The following is a 20,241-nucleotide window of genomic DNA, read 5'->3' as shown; positions in this document are numbered from 1 at the left end:
GACTAATTCCAGAGAGCACAGGGATAGGATAGGATGTGGAGAAGAGGGGAATGAATGTGTCCCCACTAGGGTATATGTGGAGCAATATGTACATGAGAGACTCTGTGATAAAGGCTTGAAGATTTGAAGCTCCGGCTGGCTTGAGAAAAACAGAGATGGGAACTTGACAGAATTAGTGTAGGATCATCAGTTCAAAATATGGTCCAATATCATCCTGCCTGAGGAAGGAGACTAGGTTTTGTAGCAAGAATCCCCCTTGTGCAGCTTGGGGTATTATTATAATAAGCTCGACTTTACAAGAATGGATAGATAATCTTGATGAGTTTGAGTAAACTGATGCCAAATGGAGAGTGAACCCATGCCCTTGGAGCCCCAAATCATGGCTTTGTTCAGCCCTCTGAAGCCAACAGGTATTCCCTGAGGTTGATTGAAAAGAATCCTTTGGGATGGTTCTTACAAATATATACTCCTCTCTCCCTCCTCTGGAGAATATTATGTAGTTAGCCCTAGGGTGAGGTCCCTGATTCCAAAAGCTTAAGATCTATCCTCATTATCGCAGTTGTCGAAAGACCATAGTGCTCGAAACACAGAACTCTGGTTAGTTTGGAATTTTACAAGACATTGTATATGGTTGCAAAATTTGAGGAAAAGGTGGCACGGAAGTGAAAAGTTAGTTATAGCTTAGTCTCTCTGTCGATTAAAAACAAACAGCATACAAATAAGTCCTTTGTCTTTGGAAAAGCAACATTTATGTGGTCAAAGAATACACTCACTGTAAAGCAAACGCCACTTCCACATCTAGGAAGCATCTCCCTGAGGGACTTCAGGGACATCACACTTAATTTCCACGTTCCTTTCTTCACTGAACTTCCTCTCCACCTGCCTTTCAGGGATATCCTAAAGATGGAAGAGGTCGCCTGCTAGTACAACCGCCTCCTAATACATAGATGTGAAGAATCGAGTTAACTTTGAGAATCACAGTGGAAAATTCATGCTACTTATTTTCCTTCTCCGTTCATCTGGTCATTTTAGCCCCTAGGTGCAGTTGTTTAAGAATACACCAGAGTCGTCATTGTTACGCTTCAATCTTTTCAGATCACACAAGAGAGCTAAGTGGATATGACATATTCCCTTCAGGATCTTCCTCTGTCATCTCTTGTCTCCATCCCAGCATCAAGTTACTTTCCCATTGGTGCTAATTAAAAATATAAATTGGGATACTGCACTTTGTCAGGGTGAAGACGAAGGCGTCAGGAAGTCAAACAACTGATCTGTGTCTGAAAGTCCTCCTCTGAAACATGAAGGCAAAGGAGCAGGCAACAGGAACATAGTTCTCAAACAAAACTATGGCCATGTCACAAAAAAAAGATAAAAAACTGGGATGCCTGGGTGGCTCAGCAGGTTGGGCCTTCCTCTCAGGGAGTGATCCCAGTCTGGGGATTGGGTCTGCATCAGGCTCTCTGTGAGGAGTCTGCTTCTCCCTCTGCCTACGTATCTGCTTCTCTTTCTGTATCTCTCATGAATAAATAAATAAAATCTTAAAAAAAAAAAGAAAAAAGAAAAGAAAAGAAAAGAAAAGAAAAAGAAAAAAGATCGGGCAGCCCAGGTGGCTCAGTAGTTTAGCGCCGCCTTTGGCTCAGGGTGTGATCCTGGAGCCCCAGGATGGAGTCCCACATCGGGCTCCCCACAGGGAGCCTGCTTCTCCCTCTGCCTGCGTCTCTGCCTCTCTCTCTCTCTCTGTCTCTCATGAATAAATAAATAAAATCTTAAAAAAAAAAGATTAAGAAAAGATAAACAAAGAATAATGGATCTGTTACTGCTTGTATCTCTCGAATAAGAAATGTACCTTGGGATGCATGGGTGGCTCAATGGTTGAGCATCTGCCTTCTGCTCAGGTCATGACCCCAGGGTCCTGGGATCGAATCCTGCATCAGGCTCCCATATGGAGCCTGCTTCTCCTTCTGCCTATGTCTCTGCCGTCTCTCAAAATATTTCTCATGAATAAATAAATAAAATCTTTAAAAAAAAAAAACAGAGGAGGAAGAAATAAGAGTAGCTCAGGATCCATAAGAGCTGATCTACTCATTCAAAAGCATATATTGGGTATTGGGTATTTTCCCAGATATTGGAAAGACTTTCAGGAGCAGGTCCCAAACACAGGGTAGAGGACTCTGGTATTTTGTGGGTAATGTTTTGTGTGTGTTTTGTGTGTGCAAATCCAGAACCCTCCACCCTATCTTTGGCATCTGCTCCTCTTGTCTATCCAAGTTCCAGAAAGTGGACTATCACCTTCTGAAATACAGCAAAGGGAAAATGCCTCAGGTCTCCAACCCCCTTTGGGGCTTCCTCATTCGCCAGCCTCCTGGCACATCTGCTAAGCAAGCATGGAACAATGACGGAGGCTCAGTGATCAGAGACCACGTCATTCCTGTGTGTTTTCCCACAAGAACACTCAGTGCTCCCCCATGCCAGGCTGCTGCAGCCTCCAACAGAGACACCGATGGGCCCAGGGGTGAGGCTTACGGGCAGCTGGCACTCAGCGAGATCCTCCACAGATTGTGAACCGAAGGAGGCCTCTTGCACAGCTAAAATGAGGGGGGAAGAACTTTTCGGGTAGTGTGTGCTGTCACTGGAGACCAAGAATGAACGACAGGCAGTAAAAAAATGGTCTCCCTCTGTCTCCACCTTCTCCTTGGTTTGTCCTCTCTCTCTTCTCTTTCTCCCTTCTTGCTCTTTCCTCATTCTCTTTCCATTTCTTTGTTCTTCTCCTCCCCTTCTGTTGTGACCTCTAAGTTGGCTCAGCGTCACTGTTCCAGATCTTACATAATATGGCTTATGAAAGCAAAATAACCCTGCCGCCTACCGTGCCAGGCTGGGTGAAACCCAGAGTGAAAACACCTGGTGCTCTCAGACTTTCTTGAACTGTTTGCAAGGAAGATCAGTGGCCCCAGGGTCACAGGCCCCAAGTGCACCGGTCACCTGGGTCTCTCCTGAGATGTACTCAGTCGGGTCTTGGAGTTTCCGAATTCATTAAAAAGACAGAGAAAGAACAATTAAGGGAGGGTGGGGATGGCAGGGGTGTTGCTAAAGAGTGATTTGATGATTGAATAACATGAAGACTAGGACAAGAGTCTTCCATCCTTTCCACCCTCTGTGACTGCCTCTGGAATTTCTAGTTGGCATCTCTCCTGAAAACTTTGCACAATCCTCATCAGTTTAGGGGCCCCTAGAAGTATTTCTTGCTTTTTCAATAGCTGTGTAGACAAAAAGGCAGGGCCATACCGATATTTTGAAGCTGCCCAAAATGACTTATGATAACCTTGTCCCCTGGGGGATGTCCTCACTCCCACAACCTAATTATTCAGGCAGAGATATTAACCAGGCCCCTTTAGGTTCTCTCTTGGGAATGCTGTGGCAAAAAATAAGGAAGTCTTCGGGATTTCTGCTGAAGATTTGCTTTTCTTAAGTGTTAGAAGAAGGGTTGGTTCATGAAGTGCTTTGTTTTGTTTTCAGGAGTAGAGAAAGTTTAGCCTAGGGTAAGGAGGAAATCAATTGCGTTGTGTGTATGTGTCTTCTCCCAACACTTTAATCCAGGTGAAATGTGGTCACAAAGACTCAAGGAAGAAAAAAAAAAAAACACAGATTCTCAAGGGCATCTCTGACGGGATGATGTGTCATGGAGAAGCACACAGGCACTGGCTTGATGTGGGTCTAATGTGTATGCAGAGGTTGCAAGTGGTTTTGGAAGGCCAATAGGAGTCCAATATAGTCATTACTTTATATGCAAAAACACACGCTTTGGGCTTTTTTTGGTTCCTGCAGATATTGTCTCTTTCTTCCTGCTCTAGGTCCCCTGAGTGGCTCTCAGAGGACCGTCCTATTGTTTGGGATGGAGAAAGGGAGGGTTGGAATCAACATTATCCCTCACTTCCAATGAAGTGTAGACAATGTACTGGAAATCCTTAATTCTGCTCTCTGACAAACAAAAGGGTATAATTAAGAACAAAAGTCAGAGGAAAGAAACCAGAAACCTTAAATAAAAGACTTTCTCCCTCGGATAATAATTTAATCTTTACTACTGCCTCGGGGCCAAAGCTGACGAGGGAGGGTAGGGAACAAGAGCCCATTGTGGTTGATTTTAAAATTTGCCCACAAATTCTTTGATGCTCATCTCCTCAAGAGGTGGAGCTTTTCCTTGTTCTAAGTGTGGACTGAATTTAGTGATTCACTTCTAGCATATATAGTATGGCAAAAGTGATGGGCTATCCCTTCTAAGATTAGGTTATAAAAGGACTGTGGCCTCCATATGCTTACTTTTTTTTTCTCTCTCTCTCTCTTTCTTTCTCTTTGTGATTTGCTTTCTTAGTTCACTCACTCTGGGGCAAGACATGTCTTGAGCAGAGCAGAGCTATGGAGAAGTCCATATGGCAAGAAACTGTAGCCTCCTGCCAACGGTCATGTGAAACATGATCTGCAGTTCTAATCAAATCTTCATGGGTTGCAGTCCTGACAGTTTAATTGCAACCTCCAAAGAAACTCTGAGGCTGATCCACCCAGCTAAGTCACTCCCAGATTCCTGGCCCTAGGAAACTGTATGAAATCATAGATATTTGCTGTTTCAAGGAACTACATTTTGGGGTAATTTGTTATGCAACCACAGATAACACATTTAGGATGTTTTCAAATGATATATATCCATCAGAGCTGGAGAGCACGGGGCTGAGGCACCAAAGGTAGATCTCTACCCAGCATCAGGATGCCTATCCATGAAGCTGGAGTCTTCGAGAAATGATTCTTTCTAACCTGGAAGAAATGAGTTTTAAATTACCTATGGTTAAATATTCCTATAATAACTACTCTTACCAAAATGTCCCCTCATAATTTCCCCCCAAAATATACTGTATTAAAATATGGTTTGTCTTTTTTTTTTTTTTTCTTTTTATTCATGAGAGACACTCACAGAGAGAGAGAGAGAGGAGAGGCAGAGACACAGGCAGAGAGAGAAGCAGGCTCCATGCAGGGAGCCTGACACAAGACTCGACCCTGGGTCTCCAGGATCATGCCCTGGGCCAAAGGTGGTGCTAAACCACTGAGCCACCCGGGCTACCCTGGCTTGTCATTTCTTTCAGACTTCTCTAACATACCTGACTGAGTTCAGCTGAGAACGCTGGTGGCAAATAAGTGGTCATAAATTGGAAGAGCACTCTTATCCCCCCAAGAAAACAAACCTGAGACTGAACTGTTTTTATTTCAGTTTTAGAAATGATAGTTCATAGCACAGAATTCTAAATCTGGAGGGAGTTTCATCCCCTCCTGGGGGAAGAAAAGAATCTGGAAGACTCAGCTGCTTCCAGGATATAGCAACTGGGATGATCACCCCAAAAGGCTCTGCATTTTGGATTAGAGAGAAGATATTTCTGAACTGGGTAATTTGGGATTAACTTCAGGAGTGGGGCAGCTCATACACAGCCATTAACACACCTAAGACTGATACTTGTAAATAAACTGCCCCTCACCCCACTCCAGGCTTCTATCCATTTCCTCTAGCCAGTGATATTATATGGGTAGTGACTTTTCTCTAACAACCTAATTCAACAGACATTTACTGAAGTCTTGCTTGGCTAAGTACCTTAAGTGGGCTAGGTTATAATATATTTATATAAAAACGTATGCTGCCACCTCTGGATCCTAACTGGTGGTGGGTTGTGTGGGGAGAATTCCAATATGTTTGTTTTATGATCTTTTCTAAAGGAAGACCTGGAAAAGTGGATGTTCCTACTGTACTGTCTCTCTAAATGTAGTTCCTAATAAATCACAGATTCCTTCCCCGAGACAGATGTTTACTTCTTCCAAATGAAAAACAAAAAACAATCCTCCTCTCCCCCCTCTACCAATATAATACTATATTTCTTTATACATAACATTATTTGAGTTATCAAAACAGCTTATAAGGGTGCTTGGGTGGTTCAGTCCATTAAGTGTCTGCCTTCAGCTCAGATCATGATCCCAGGGTCCTGCATGCTTTTTCCTCTCCCTCTGCCTTCTTGTGCTCTCTCCTCTCCTTCTGCCTGCTTGTGTTCTTTCTCTCTATCAAGCAAATAAATAAAATTAAAAAAAAAAACAGCTTGCAAAATCATTTGGGGATAAGCTAGTATACATAGTGATAGGATCAGATGTTCCATATTGCTTGGTGATATGAATGACATTCTTTTAGCTGTAAGAAGAGGTCATTAGAAGAGAAAGAGAAGAATTTCCATTCATTTGACCCCCTCATTCATGTGCTTGCACCAAAATACCCCAAATAGTGCCTATTTGGTCCCCATTTTATTAAATTTTGGAAGTATCTTGGATGCGTCTTCCATTTAATGTCAATATAAGAACAGTATAATAGTTACAAGGAAGTTATTCTGAACTTTCACTGAAAGGCAAATGTAGAAAGGCTTCCAGGCAGAGTTTAGTGAGCGCATGCCCACTGGAGTCAAGTCACAGGTCTGCTGATGAGGCCCTATGGTGGAGGAGTTGAACAAACTGAGATAAGCTGCAATCTCAAGACAATGCAAGTAACTCAGTCTGAAACCCATGAGAAAAACGACAATTCGCTGAGGTCCAACACCCCCAGAAAACAACTCATGAAATGACATTAGGAACCACACCAACACTCCTCGGTAAAGTGGGGCTAGGACGCTGGAGAGCTTTGGGCAGTGAACTGTAGACAAATACTTCTACGTTGACAGTGACTGAAAACCTCCTACCCAGAGAAAGAGCTGGCAGCAGAACCATGCTTGAAGACTTAACAGCTTCTATGTCCTGCCTTCTGGCTCCTAGGGACAGCTTATCAGTCCAATGAATTCTATTGAATGCATGATGCTTCTAGAAGAGATATTCATAAGTTCCTGTCTCCTTCATAAGATGCTGTAACTTGGGGAAGGTTCATGTAGAATCCCTGCATTGGGGATCCCTGGGTGGCGCAGCGGTTTGGCGCCTGCCTTTGGCCCAGGGCGCGATCCTGGAGACCCGGGATCGAATCCCATATCGGGCTCCCGGTGCATGGAGCCTGCTTCTTCCTCTGCCTGTGTCTCTGCCCCTCTCTCTCTCTCTGTGACTATCATAAATAAATAAAAATTAAAAAAAAAAAAAAAAAAAAGAATCCCTGCATTGTGTGTCTACTGTGTACATATATGCATGTACGTCTAATGTGTACGTGTGTGCATGCATTGTGTATCTAATGTGTACGTATATGCATGCCCAAATATGGTGTATGCCTACCTTATGACTATGTGAAGTGCATATATATGCATATCGTAAAATCAAGTATGACATATTTTTAAATGAGTGGTTGGTGCTTGAGCTAAAGGCTATAAAATGGCAGGGCTCTAGTCAGCTCACATTTGTTTACAGTTGCAATTTACCTGAAGCCTTGGAATTACATAATGAATTGCCACTTTATATTAGTTATAACTCACAAAGCAACACAAGGCTCTTGGCAGCCTGACTCCAGCCAGAATTAGCCAAGCCAGCAGTCATTAGGCTCAGTAAAACTGAACTTAAATTTAGTGCCATGACCTGGGTTAGAACACAGCCAAACCACCCAGACTTCATGGGTTGGATGTCACCAATAGCGCCAAATGGCTTAGAACTCACAAAACTGATACTTAAAAATAATCATTAAGCAAGTACTCAGGCACCATGACAGGGCCGGGATCCAGTCCTGAGAAAACCAGGACCCTTGCCTTCCTGAATATATGATCATTTTTATTTATTTTTAAGATTTTATTTATTCATGAGAGACACAGAGAGAGAAGCAGGGTCCCTCCAAGGAGCCTGATGTGGGACTCAATCCTGGACCCCAGGATCATGCCCTAAGCCAAAGGCAGACGCTCAACCACTGAGCCACCCAGAGATCCCTTAAGTTTATAATCAAAAAGTCCTATTGAGGGGTGGGCTTTCTTTAGGATAGCAAGTTACTTTCTAGACTTGACCTTTGTTGGTGTAAGGGCCAAGCAGTAGCTGGAATTATCTAAGTGAAGCCTTTGGTTAGATATTTGAAATCTTGGTGCCACGGGCGTGTTCAGGAACTTCTCTACTCGTGTGCAACACCACCCAGGAGCACAGATCCGGCTTGTTAAATGGTCCCAACGTGACCATCCAAGGAACTCCATGGAATCCTTTGGTTTTCTGACATTCCTCTTTTAACCTGTGCAATTCTTTAGCTCCTACCCAGTACTGGCAGAATGAAATTAAGGAAATTCCATTTTAAAACGGATAACTCCTTTTGTGAACACAGGCCTCTGTCTCTTTAAGGCTGAGGGCTTGGCTGCCATTCTGCTTAATCACTGATAACTTATCATGTAACCCAGTGTCTGTTAAATGAGCTATTAAAAAAAAAAAAAAAGAAAAAAACCACCTTAGGAATACAAAGGGATTGCACTGTGACCTCTATAGGTCACAGCTAATTCTAGGTGAGAGGGTAGAGAAGGAAGTAACCTTGTTTCCACTGAAGTTCTGATCATATTAATTTAGAATTCCTTTTCATGTCATCTTTGCTGGGAACTGTGCTCAGGCCATTGCCTCGGTCTGGTGCTTGTGCTGCAGATAACATACCATCCCTACCCCCCACTCTTGAACTGCAAGGGGTGCTCCAGTGAGGGGAAGCCAATTTCAGCTGGTAAGAGGGAAGTAGAGGTTCAATGCAAAGAACACCCCACAATTTGTCAGCAAAACCAAGAGGATGCTGAGTGACAGAAGCCACTCTTAAAATCACGCTGAAACAACCAATACAAACTGGGACCATACCCAGTAAACCAATATCATCCTACTCTGAAAATGTCCAGCCAATCTTCCTAGAAAACAAAAAACCACCCAAAACCCACAATTATCTAGGATTGCCTAAAACTAGAGCAAAATACACACTTGCTCAAAGAAAACAGTCATCTCTAAGTTTGCTCTGACAGGACCCACCGACCTCCAAACTGATAGAGGACATTACCTTTTAAAGATAGTAATTGCTATTGCCCACAATACCTGGCACATTAGGTTAAAGTGTTGGATGAGTAGTGCTTTTCGCCAGAGGGTTACACACAACATTGTGGAGGAGAGTTTCCACCTAGCCTGTATGTATGGAAATGAACTGAGAATAAAGCAGGGAAGGTGGGAGAACCAGCTTCCAGGTAAAGGGATCAAGAACAAGGAGCTTTAGGGGGACTCAATAAGCAGCTCATTGGGCTAGAGTAAGGAGAGGAATGTCCAGGGCATATCTGGGCTAGCTGTCCCTGACCCAGCCAGCCTCGGAAGGCTTCAATCAGGGTCGCCACAGGGACAAGAGGTGCAACACCTCGGGGGTGGTGGGTAAGGATGAAATCAAGACCAGTAGGGATGGTGAGAGCCCTTGATAACACATTAATCATTTCAGGCTGCTATAAAATTAAAAAGGGTGCTTAAGACGATGTTATAGAATCAGAAGTCAAAACCAAGCTCTGGAGCACATGAGGAGAGGACTAGGGTTTGTACCATCCTCCAAAACTCTAGGGCTGGGATATGCCTTCATCCCGGGACTCCAAACACTCAAAGTACAAAAGCCAGCTGGTTGGCAACATGACTCAAGACAGATTTTTAAAAATTCCTAGAATGAGTGAATTTGAGCTTCCTTTGTCTCTTTAAAAAAAAATCCCCTTTTTTGGTAGGAAAAAGAATGAAAAGGCACGCAGGGATTTAAAAAAGAAACACAAAGAATCGAGTCAGAAGAGATCTTATAAATGTTAGGTTGATTTATAAGAGCTGCGCTGGGCAGTTAACAGTTTGTTTACAACGAAGAGCTATCTAACTGAACATACTGTGCATGGCAATTAGAAGTCGTCATGGCAAGAGGAAGCCACCGCTGGCCGGCTGCAGCCAACATGAAAACAGCCAGACACAGCCAGGAAAACATAGGGATGAAGATGGGGTTTGCATTTTATTATAAAAGAAAAAGTAACGCCTCAGGAATCTTAACAATGGAAAGGAGCATCTCACACTCAGAATAGACACCAGGATACAAAATGACAAGTGTTCTGACTCCAGGGCTGTCCCCATGTCCCCATAAGAGCAGAGATAGGAAGGAGACAGCCAAAGCAAACGGGTGATTCTGTAACAACGAAGACTCAGAAGAACCCTACAACAGGATTAAAATCTAAACTTCTGTTTTGCTTTTTAAAAAATTTTAATATATCAAAAGGCCTGCTTTAGTGACATGCTAGTCCCATCAGAAAATAATCCCAATAACCCCTTGTCAGTAACATGCAAGTTGACCAGCCAACTCTTTATTTCTAAACCTCTGTGTGTACATGTGTGTCTTTTAAACCAAAGCCACGGGGCTCAGGTGACTCCTCCTTCTACACCGTGCTTTCCACCTGTCAACCGACCGGTGTCTACCCCCAATTGCAGAAGAGTGGGCAGGGCACATGGGAGCCCTATAGTGGCAGTGAGGGAATACCAAGTCTCCACTCAGTAGGAGATCCTTATTTCCAGACTATTCACCGCAAATCTGGCTCTCCATGACCAGAATGCTTTTCCTCCTTTAGGAAAAAAACCACACATATCTGCACACCCATATATATAATTTTTTTTGTTTTTACATTTAAATATAAAAATACTACTCTGCTTTGTGTTATAAATGGAGGACCAAGCAATAAGAACTTTCTGCTAAGGTAGGTCAATCCATCCTTACGCTGAGCTTGTCTTCAGGTGAGGGCTATCTCGCCCCAGGTAGGGGAAGCCCTGCACCAGGAGGACGGGAGGCACATTCCCGCCTGATTCTCTCATTAAGTCTCACTTTTAATAGAAAGTTGGTTATAACCTTATTCGAAGTGGAACTTCCCACCAGGAGGGGAAATCCTAACCTAACCCCAGAGTAAGTAACCCTCCCCCCCTCAACACTCAGCTACCTCGAAGAAAGAGCCCTCCCCCTCCCTTCACAAACACTATTCTCTGTCCGGATAGCTACGCCTATTGGACAAACACACCTGATTAAATGGGAACAGTGGTTATGTCTCCCTACCCCCCTCCCTACTAACATACTAGACAGCTTTCAGTGACAGGGAAAAAAAAAGGGGGGGGGGTGTAAAAAGATTAAGAACTTGACCCCTCTATCCTGGCCAAAGAAAGCAAGAGATATTAACTGGGCATGAGGAATAAAAAAAGACCTTGATATTCCGCCCTTTGAGTTACAGCTATTAGGACAGTCAAGAGAGGGGCAAACACGGAGGCAGGATGGAGAATTAATTAGGAGGGGTTCGATGGCTGCAAGTCTAGTCCGCTTAGTTTTTGTACTGGAAGGGTTCATCGCCAGTTTCGTTGAGAAGACATGTGCGGATGAGGGCTTCTGTCACCGAAAAGGGGTCGCAGTTGGCAGAGGGGCGACGGTCTTCAAAGTAACCCTTCTTCTCCTGGCCGACAGTCCGGGGAATGCGGATGCTAGCACCACGGTTGGCCACGCCGGCGGAAAAGTCGTTGATGTTGGATGTCTCATGGAATCCAGTTAGGCGCCGGGCATTATCCAGGCCTCCCTTGGGATCGTAGGCTCGGATGTGGTACTGGTGCCGCTTGCTCAGTTTTTCAATGGACTCCTCAATGTACCTAGGGTAAATGCAGAAGATGGTGGGGTCCAACCTGCCACCAAGAAATCTGCCCTTCAACGGCAGGGGGCGAGGTATGGATCTAAGAATGGAGGGGCTCCTCTATCAACGACTGCTTACTTACAATTCACCAAAACATGGTCCCCACAGATCAAACATTCCACCAGGGCAGTAACTCTGCCTTCTTACCTGTGCGTCCCACCCAGTGCCTCAGGATGGTGCTGGACACTCACTACATCGTATTTGTTAAAGGAAAAGATCCTTATCAAAGACCTTCCCCCACCCCTAAGCATTAAGTTCATTCACATGCTTTTTATTGTTACTAAGTTATTTCCTATTGAAGACTTTCAAACCCATTAATTAAATTAGGTCCCCCCTTTTCCAATCGCTACCCTTGGATTCGATTCCTAGAGTATTTTTTGGTACTTTTCAAATAGGAACAAAATGACAGAATTAGAAAACCACTTGTAAAGCCAAGTGCTAAAAGCTCAAGTCCACATGGAGAAGTCTGGCTCATTTAACCCCAACACATCAGACCCCTGGCAAGTACGCGAGCAAGGAAAAGATGGCCCCATCAGGAGAAAGCACTTACTTTAGACCATTCTCCTCTCGCATCGCCTTGGTGCTGAAGTTGGTGTGGCAGCCTGCACCATTCCAGTTTCCGGGAATGGGCTTAGGATCAAAGGTTGCTATCACTCCGAAGTCTTCACATACACGATGCAAGATGAAACGGGCCACCCAGAGATGATCTCCCATGTCGATTCCTTCACAGGGTCCTATCTGGAATTCCCACTAGAGAGAACAACACAGTTGGCCTTTACAGTAATGCCAACTCCTTACCCCGGTTCAGAAGCTCTTAACCGTGCTTTTTTCTCACCTCTATTCCAATCCCGCTTAAGTTTTAGTTAGGCAAACGAGGGTGCTGGCAAAAGTCCCCACTTGCCCATAGGTCCTACAGATGAACAAGTCACTTACCTGGGCAGGCATGACCTCAGCGTTTGTCCCAGCAATCTTGATGCCAGCGTACAAGCAGGCCCGGTAGTGAGCCTCCACGATATCCCTGCCATAGGCTTTGTCTGCTCCTACACCACAGTAGTACGGACCTGCAGAGGCATTAAGGTGAAAGGTCAAGACACAGGAAACCCAAGAAATCCTTTTCCACAAAGGTCAGAAATCAGAAAGCTCTCAACATTTGCTCTCCGGAATCACTATGCCTGTCTTCACCTGGAGGTGGGGGTGCTAGCATGCAGGGGGCTCCTCTTGGCCATTATATTATAACCTCAGTGGAGCCAAAGGATTTCCCTCCACGTTAATGTCTAAATACAATGTCTGGATTTGGGTAACAGGAGGGGCTCCCTATAGTATTATTTCAGCCAGCCTTAGGGATATTCCCATAGCTTTTCTGATCCATAAAGAGTTTACTGTCAGCTATGAAGAGAGTCTTTCTTTGGCAATGAAGCAACAAGGGAACAGGAGGTTCACCTCTCATCAAGAGGACTCACCTTGGGGCCCAGGGAAGCCATTGGAAGGCCAACCAAAAGGGTGCCCATCTGTGCCCATGAGAGTATATTCCTGCTCCATTCCAAACCAGGGGTGTTGGTTGCTCACCATGTCCATTATCCGTTTACAGGTATGCCTTAAATTGGTTTCTAGGGAAAAAAAAAAAGTCAATGTGCCATTGAAGACATGGGCAAATACACTGAATCCCAGTGCAGATGGGGAAAAGGTCTTTGGATCCCACAAAGCTGAAGTGTGGACTATAAGGTGAATGATACAGAGTAAAACCTTTTTTTGTGTGTTCTATCAACCTAAGTGGGGAAAAGAGGAGAAGTAGTAATCACAGGTCTGTAGGGAGACTCGTAGGTCACAAACAAATCACATGGAGTGGATGAGAAGAGAGCAAATTTGCACCTTATCTGCATGCTGGCCACTTCCCAAGTACCACATGTCAGGCACTTAAACTCTATTCACAAGGCAGCTGCTTTAGCCGTCAGACTTATTCCTGGTTTCTCAAGTATTTAGAGCCAAACCTACAATTTTGAGAATCATTGGTCTATTGGGGGCTTCCTCTTCCAGGTGAGAAGATTAAGGGCTACGTTGTCTAGTACAAATGCAAAATATTAAAAGTAGATGAGCTTGACAATTTCTAAGCTAGAAAAGAACTTTAAAATAAGTAGATACAGACTTAAAATCAGCAGCTTAACTATGTCCCCAAACCATTTTAAGACCTCTACTACTTGAAGGAAAAACCACAACGGAGTCTTCCTAACATAAGGATTAAAGCCTCTACTTTTACAAAAGAGAAAATGCAGCTCAGCTCAGAGACATTGGGTGGCCTGCCCAAGTTACCCAGCAAGTAGCAGAACCAGGAAAGCCGTGGTTGGCTTGGCCTCAGAGCTCACGCCCTTTACCACAATGGTACTGCCTCTCAAAACAAAGGCAGTAAGGTCCAGGAACTAAGTAATTTGTTGCAAGTCACACTGGCAGGGCACAGCAAGAGACTAACAGAGGGGAGGGTGGGGGGCTTTGGTGGAGATAACGAGGTGAATGGCAGAGAATCAGGATCAAAGGCCACGAGAGGCAAAAATAAAAAAAATGCAGTTACAGTGAACCTCCAAGACACATGTGGGTGTCAACTGGGTGAACGTGGACAGGAGATGGATTTTATCCCCCGCCCTTTTAAAATCAGGGAAACTTAAGTGTAAGGGGATAAATAACTTGCTAAGGTTCATAGCCAGTTAAGTGGCAGATCCAGAATTCAAACCCATCATTCTGACTTCAGAATTCACGTTTTTCAAATCTACAGGCAGGCAGTAGGGCTGTGTCATGGGGGAACTGGTAGACAGATTAAAGGAATTCACTGTTATTTTGTACAACCAATAGAGGAGACCATGCGTAGACGGACCACACTGCCTCTCTTGAATGAGGGCGTTCAAAGTAGAGACGCATGTCCCATCACCCAGACTCCCACAACAGTTTGAGATCTTAAGATGGTCTCGTGTTCCCGGTTCCAATTTTGGAACCTCCTGTCCTTTTCCTTTACAACACTCACGGACTGAGGACAGGTCCATACCTATCCTGTACACACCTGCAGGCTTTCTGTTGTATTTGAAGACTTCACAGAATACCAGCTTGTTGGGGTCCTTGCGGAAAGGGTCACGAAACATGGCAGCAGGGACAAGATACATGTCACTGTTGGAGCCTTCAGATTGAAAGGTGCTAGAGCCATCAAAATTCCATTCAGGCAACTCTGGGGTAAAAGGAGAAGGGAAAATTAGGTTAAGAATGTGGAGCTTTTCAGGCAAGAGTACAGACCCTTACTTAACCTTACTATGTCGAAAGAGATACACTTTCTGTTCAGAAAGTCAAGTGATACATGACTCCTGCCATCAATATGCACACTCTGACAACTGCACCTGGCTTTAATGTCCTTCCCACATGGGTTGCAAGTAAGACCACTGCATCACTTCCTTTAAGAAAAATAAGTCACAAAAACAACCTGAGAATGAAGTTATCTTCCCCAGGTCATCTGCTAGACTAGACACTGTGGAGACAAACTGAAATAGTCTGACATAACCAGGAAGTCAGTCACCATTTAGAAAACTGGAATAGGAGAAGCAGATTCAGATTCCCCCACTAGGCCCCCCGAGTCGCTTCATTAACTCATCCCCCATTGCATCCAGGGACTGTTCTAGCTCAAGCTGTCATTATTCTACAGATAAGGAAATGAACGACTAGCAGGGTAACTTAGTCAAGGGTGCTCCCATTATCCACCTATCCACTATGTATTAAAGGCTGGTTTCTTCCTCTCCAAAGGCAGAGAAACAGACTCTTCTCTTGTACCCCCAGTGCCGAATACCTGCCTCACAGCACGTATATAATTTATACTTTATATTTTATGGTCATGTATTCACTCCAGTGTGAACACCATTAGAAGAGTAACCCTTCCTAAAAGTAGGTAAGAGGTGATTATTTTTTTCTCCGGTCCCCTTCCAGAAGAAGGAGGGCTATGGCTTGCTCTTGACTGAAAAATGAAAGTCACGAGCTCCTGGTGTGATAAGCAATCAGGTGGCTTAAGAATTTCCAAAAGTGGCATCAACTAAAAACAAATGAACGGCTAGTCCTATTTAGAAACCACTTTACAGAGTCTGCTTTGCATCTAGAACCTCACTGATAGGAATATGAAACAGTGTTTATTCAGTTGTTTATCAAGTAGATAGTGGAGTCAGGTTAGAACAGTGGTTTTTCAAACAGGGTTCCTGGGGGTGCCTTAGGGCCAACTAAATGGGGATGCCCAAGTCAGCAAAGTTCCCCAGCCCCCCTCCTGCCCCAACTAGACTTTTAATCTTTTTTCTTCAATATACTGGCTTACGTGTAAGATTCTATTGAAATAAAGGGGTCCATTGTTACTATGCTTTGAGGCAGTGTAGGAGCTTAACATCAACTGAATGGAGTCTGAGAAACCCTGCCTTAGGAAACCCTGACAAACAGAATAATAAAGTGGCTAAATCTAGTGGCTTGGTTTCAGGCTGCTCCCCCCAACCCAATCCGGACTCCCACTCTGCTTGGTCTCTCACCTTCAACACCCTTGGGCTCACTGTCCAAGGTCCGGGTCTTGCAACGTAATCCTTCTCCGGTCCCGTCAATCCAAATATACATAGCCTGCACTTTCTCGCCCTGAGGCAGGGACATGTACACCTGCTTGATGCCTTTGTTCAAGTGGGAACTCGCAGAGGTGGCCATGGTGGAAGTTGTTCTGCAGAGAAGAACCAACAAAAAACGATGAAGGTCACCGACTCCAAACTGAGCCTCCACAGAAACGACTCAAGTAAGGACAATCCAATCAAAAAGTCACAATGGGATTGTCGTCCCCTCCCTTTGGAAGCCACACTCTCCAGGGTGTAGTTGTTCACTCTGCTTTCAAGGGGTTTAAGTTTTTCTATCAGACAAAAACCTTCTAGGCTTCCTCAAGCTAGAATCCACACTTGTGAGGACTAAGCTCTATTTTCTCAATGTAGCCAAGGTAGAGGAAGTGTTTTATTTTTTATACTAAGACACTGGACGGGAGCAGGGAGCTCCTGAAACAAAACAAAACACTAAAGTTCAGAGGGACATAGCTCACAGAAGGTCTCTTCTCCCAATATGCGTAAAATCCAGCCACAGAAAGGCTCAGCTGCTTATGGTTTCTGGGTCAGTCTCGTCTTTTCCTTGCATCCTGGCTGGCATCTCAGTGAAAAACCCTTTTGTAGAGATCCCTCCACTCCACACATTGAGATGGTAGCAAGAAACAAGGAGGCCAGCTCGAAGACTTTAAAGACTGGTGGGCTTCCTAAAAGCAGTGCGAGTTATTAGGAACCCCTGGGGCATCAAAAGAGCTGATCTGAGCTGGATTCTATAATGTACACTGCTATCGTTTCCATGGGTCTTGTCACTTAAGAAGGCAGATTTATGTTTGCAAACGACATCCTCAGATTCCACCAGAGAACTTTTAATGAGCAAATTCCCACTTGGGTAACAAAAAAGATCTGGGTTTTCAAAAGCCAAGTGGCACGCTAGAAACTGCAAGCCACTGCCACAAAAACCTCTGAAAGGAGAGCAACCCAACACAAGAGGAAATGTTGTACCCCCACCCTCCCCAGCTCAGTGGCCCAGGGTGGCTGAAAGGGAACACATTGTTCTGCGACGACTTGGGCAACTTTCTGAAGTACAGTGGCTAAGTTTCTATGGGCAACGGTCCATGTTTGCCCAGCTGAAAACAGAACTGCTTCTCCCTCCCTTAGCCTCACCCCTTCCCTTGGGGGAAAAAAAAAGCAGAACCTCTCTGGTGTCTCCCAGTAGAAAACCTTTGCATCTCTTTGCATATCCAGTGCAGGGGTCTCGGTGGGTCACACAGCACCGCCGCCCCTGCCTTGGAACAATACCTGACCCTTTCAGCTCCCACTAAAGGCTACTGATGGGTCTCCCCAGCCCGTTACACCATCATCAAGCCATCATCAAGCCACACTTTTTCCAGCTTTCAGCCTCAGTTCCAGATTTTTCTGCTCTTTTGGGTGAGACGAACTGGATGCCAACATTCTAGGCTACTGGTTGCCGCCGCGGTGCCCAGAGTTTTACGTGGGATAAAAATGGGATCTGGCGTCCTAGCTGCTTCTGCAGCTGTCACTGGCTCCGGGGTCTTCCTCCCTGTCTCTTCACTCACCCCAGCCACAGAAGGTCAATCGGGTCGCTGGGGTTGCCTTCCCTGGCCCTTCTCCGCTTGGAGTTGCGTTCGCGCCTCTCCAGGCTCTCGGGCTCCCGCTGGTCCATGCACCGGAGCTTTCTGGGCGAGGGGGACGGAGACGGAGAAGGGGTCAGGGAGCGATCGGGGTCGCAGCGCGCCGAGGAGGCAAACGGAGGCGGGTGGGACGCGGCCTTAGTCCTGACTCGCGACTTCTCTCCCGAGTTCACCGAGTAGGCGACGAAGCCGAAGCAGCTGGAGGGGGACTCCGAGGACCGCGACTCCGCCTCGTCTTCATCTTCGCTGTCCGCGGTCTTCGCGGGTTCGCGGCAGGGGGGGGTCCCCCGCTTCCCGCCCCCCGGGCAGTTGGGATGATCCACTTTGAGAGCGGCCCCCGGCCCCTGAAGCGTCCTCGGGCCGCGGGCCGGACCTCAGGGCCTCGCCGACGGGGCCATCACGCTCCGAGGGCCCGCGCGGGGAGGGGGCAGGGGCGGGGGTGGGGGGTGGGGGCGGGTGGGGGCGGGGGGCAGCCGCCGCCGCCCCGCCAGGCCTCTGCGCCCGCTGCGCCGGGGCCACGCCGCGGCCCGGGCTCCCCATTGTTCCGTCACAGTGCGGGGCCCCCGGACCCCACTAGCGACGCTCACGGCCACTCGCCTCAAGGCAGGCGCCTAGAGGTCGAGACCACCACGGTCCCCCAGGGCCGCGGAGCAGGAGCGGGAGCAGGAGCGGGGCTCCCGCGGGCCCACCCGTCATTCCCCCGCGGCGCGCACAGCCCGGGCCCCAGCTCGGCTCCACCGACCGCCGCGCCGGGACCTCCAGGGGCGGCGCTTGGAGCCGCGAGCAGCCGAAGAAGGAGCAAAACAACTCCCCGCCCTCCCGCAAGCCTGGCGGTCCGCGCGCACCCCACGACCGCCAGGCCAGGGCGGCGGGGAGCCGAGGGCGCCGAAAGCAGCCCGAGGGCGCGGGGGCGGAGAAGCACCGGGGGCTGCGGTGCACGGGGCCGCCCTGAGCTCGGGGGTCGGCGGGCCGGGCTCGGGGTGGGGGCGGGGGCGGGGGCGGGGGCGCCGCGCACCTCTCGAGGCCCCCGGGCCGGCGGCGCGCTTACCTGGGCGGGTCGCAGGCAGCGGGGCGGGCGGGGCGGGCAGGCCGCGAGAGCGGGGTGCGGCGAGGAGAGGAGGCCGGGGCGCTGCTCAGAAGCTCCCCTCCGCTCCCATTCTCGGCCCTGCGAGGCCGCCTGCAGCCCCGCGCTCTTTATCCGCGGCCCGGGCCGCCCCCGGCGCCCTGATTGGCTCCCAGCGGCCGGGAGCCGGGGCGGAGCGGCTGATGCGCGCCCGGGCGCCGCGGCCATTGGGCGACCCCGCGAGCGGGCGCCGTCGGGGCGGGGGTGCGAGCGCTTGCGAAGAAAGAAAGGGAAAGGGCCGTGGGGGGAGGGGGCGCGTGGAGGCGGGGGGGGGGGGGGGGGGGGGGGGGGGGAGCCGAGGAAGGTCGGGCCCGCGGCGCGCGGACGGGCGAATTCCTGCCTGGAAGGACCCCGCCTGCCCGAGCGCCGGCCCTTCAGCCCCCACCCCCGCCCCCACCCGCCCCCACCCGCCCCCACCCACCCCGGCCCGAGCCGGGCGCCCCGCCGCCCGCCCGGCCCCCGCCCCCGCCGCCGTCAGGTTGGATAGTTTTGCAGGAGAGGCCTCTCTTTTTCGAGGTCGTCCTGCAGACCCCAAGGCCCCCTAAGGACCTTCTGATCCCCGGGAACGTAATTTTGCCTTTTGTTGTTTGAGAACCTCCAGCCCTCCTCTGCGCTCGCGTCCAGTTTGAGTGGGGGCGGTGGCGGGGCGCTGGGGGGGGGTCCCCGAGGGGGGCCTGGGAAGCGCCTGCCGAGCGCCAGGCCGTTCTCCCCTCCCTAACCTACGTGCTGCGCTTCTGCTATTCCTAAGAGAGGATCCTGGCGGGTGTAGGAAGGCTCAGGAGACCTGTCAGATTCTGCCCCTGTCACTCCAGAGACCAGTCTTTCAGCGACTCTTTAGGCCCAGGCTTCCACATCTGCAGACCCAGCCCTGGGAGAGGCACCTTTCCAGCTGCCCACCAGATTTGAAATTCTGACGGCAGACTGTTCCCCGAGGGCAGCTGAGTGAAAAGTGGGTTCTTCACGTGCCCCCTTTGAAGCCCAGGGTACATCAGAATGTTAGAATTTTTGAAAATAATGCTGTGATTTGCTTTTCAAGTAACTTATTGTGCCTTCTTTTTAATCTGGAAAATCGGAATCGGGACCCCTTCCTTCTCTCAGCCTTGCTGTGATGGGTGAGAAAACGGGTATGTGGACACAATCTTGAGATGGATGCCCGTCAACAGATGCATAATAACTGTACAGGATACATCGAGATGCACACATGCAACACATGGGCACATCTGGTATCTTCATTG

General features: G+C 47.8%; 1 protein-coding gene across 2 annotated transcripts; it reads right to left on the bottom strand.

Moving 5' to 3' along the window:
* Positions 1–9,749: 9,749 nt before the first annotated feature.
* GLUL (glutamate-ammonia ligase) lies at positions 9,750–19,084 on the bottom strand. 2 transcript variants are annotated; one of them, XM_041764804.1, is made up of 8 exons: positions 18,932–19,065; positions 17,809–17,928; positions 16,187–16,365; positions 14,698–14,859; positions 13,112–13,258; positions 12,585–12,712; positions 12,202–12,401; positions 9,750–11,610 (listed from the first exon to the last, which is right to left on the bottom strand). In XM_041764804.1, the coding sequence occupies exons 2-8, from the start codon at positions 17,913–17,915 to the stop codon at positions 11,292–11,294; spliced, it is 1,242 nt and encodes a 413-aa protein (XP_041620738.1). In that variant the 5' UTR covers positions 17,916–17,928; positions 18,932–19,065; the 3' UTR covers positions 9,750–11,291. The 2 variants fall into 2 exon arrangements, with proteins under 2 accessions (XP_041620738.1, XP_041620747.1); XM_041764813.1 differs by lacking the exon at positions 17,809–17,928 and having other exon boundaries at positions 18,932–19,084.
* Between the last annotated feature and the right edge of the window lie 1,157 nt (positions 19,085–20,241).

Source organism: Vulpes lagopus, chromosome 1, assembly GCF_018345385.1.
Source record: "Vulpes lagopus strain Blue_001 chromosome 1, ASM1834538v1, whole genome shotgun sequence".
Classification (NCBI taxonomy): Eukaryota; Metazoa; Chordata; class Mammalia; order Carnivora; family Canidae; genus Vulpes; species Vulpes lagopus.
Note: the sequence above shows the minus strand (reverse complement) of the source record. Positions and strands in the feature narration are given on the sequence as shown.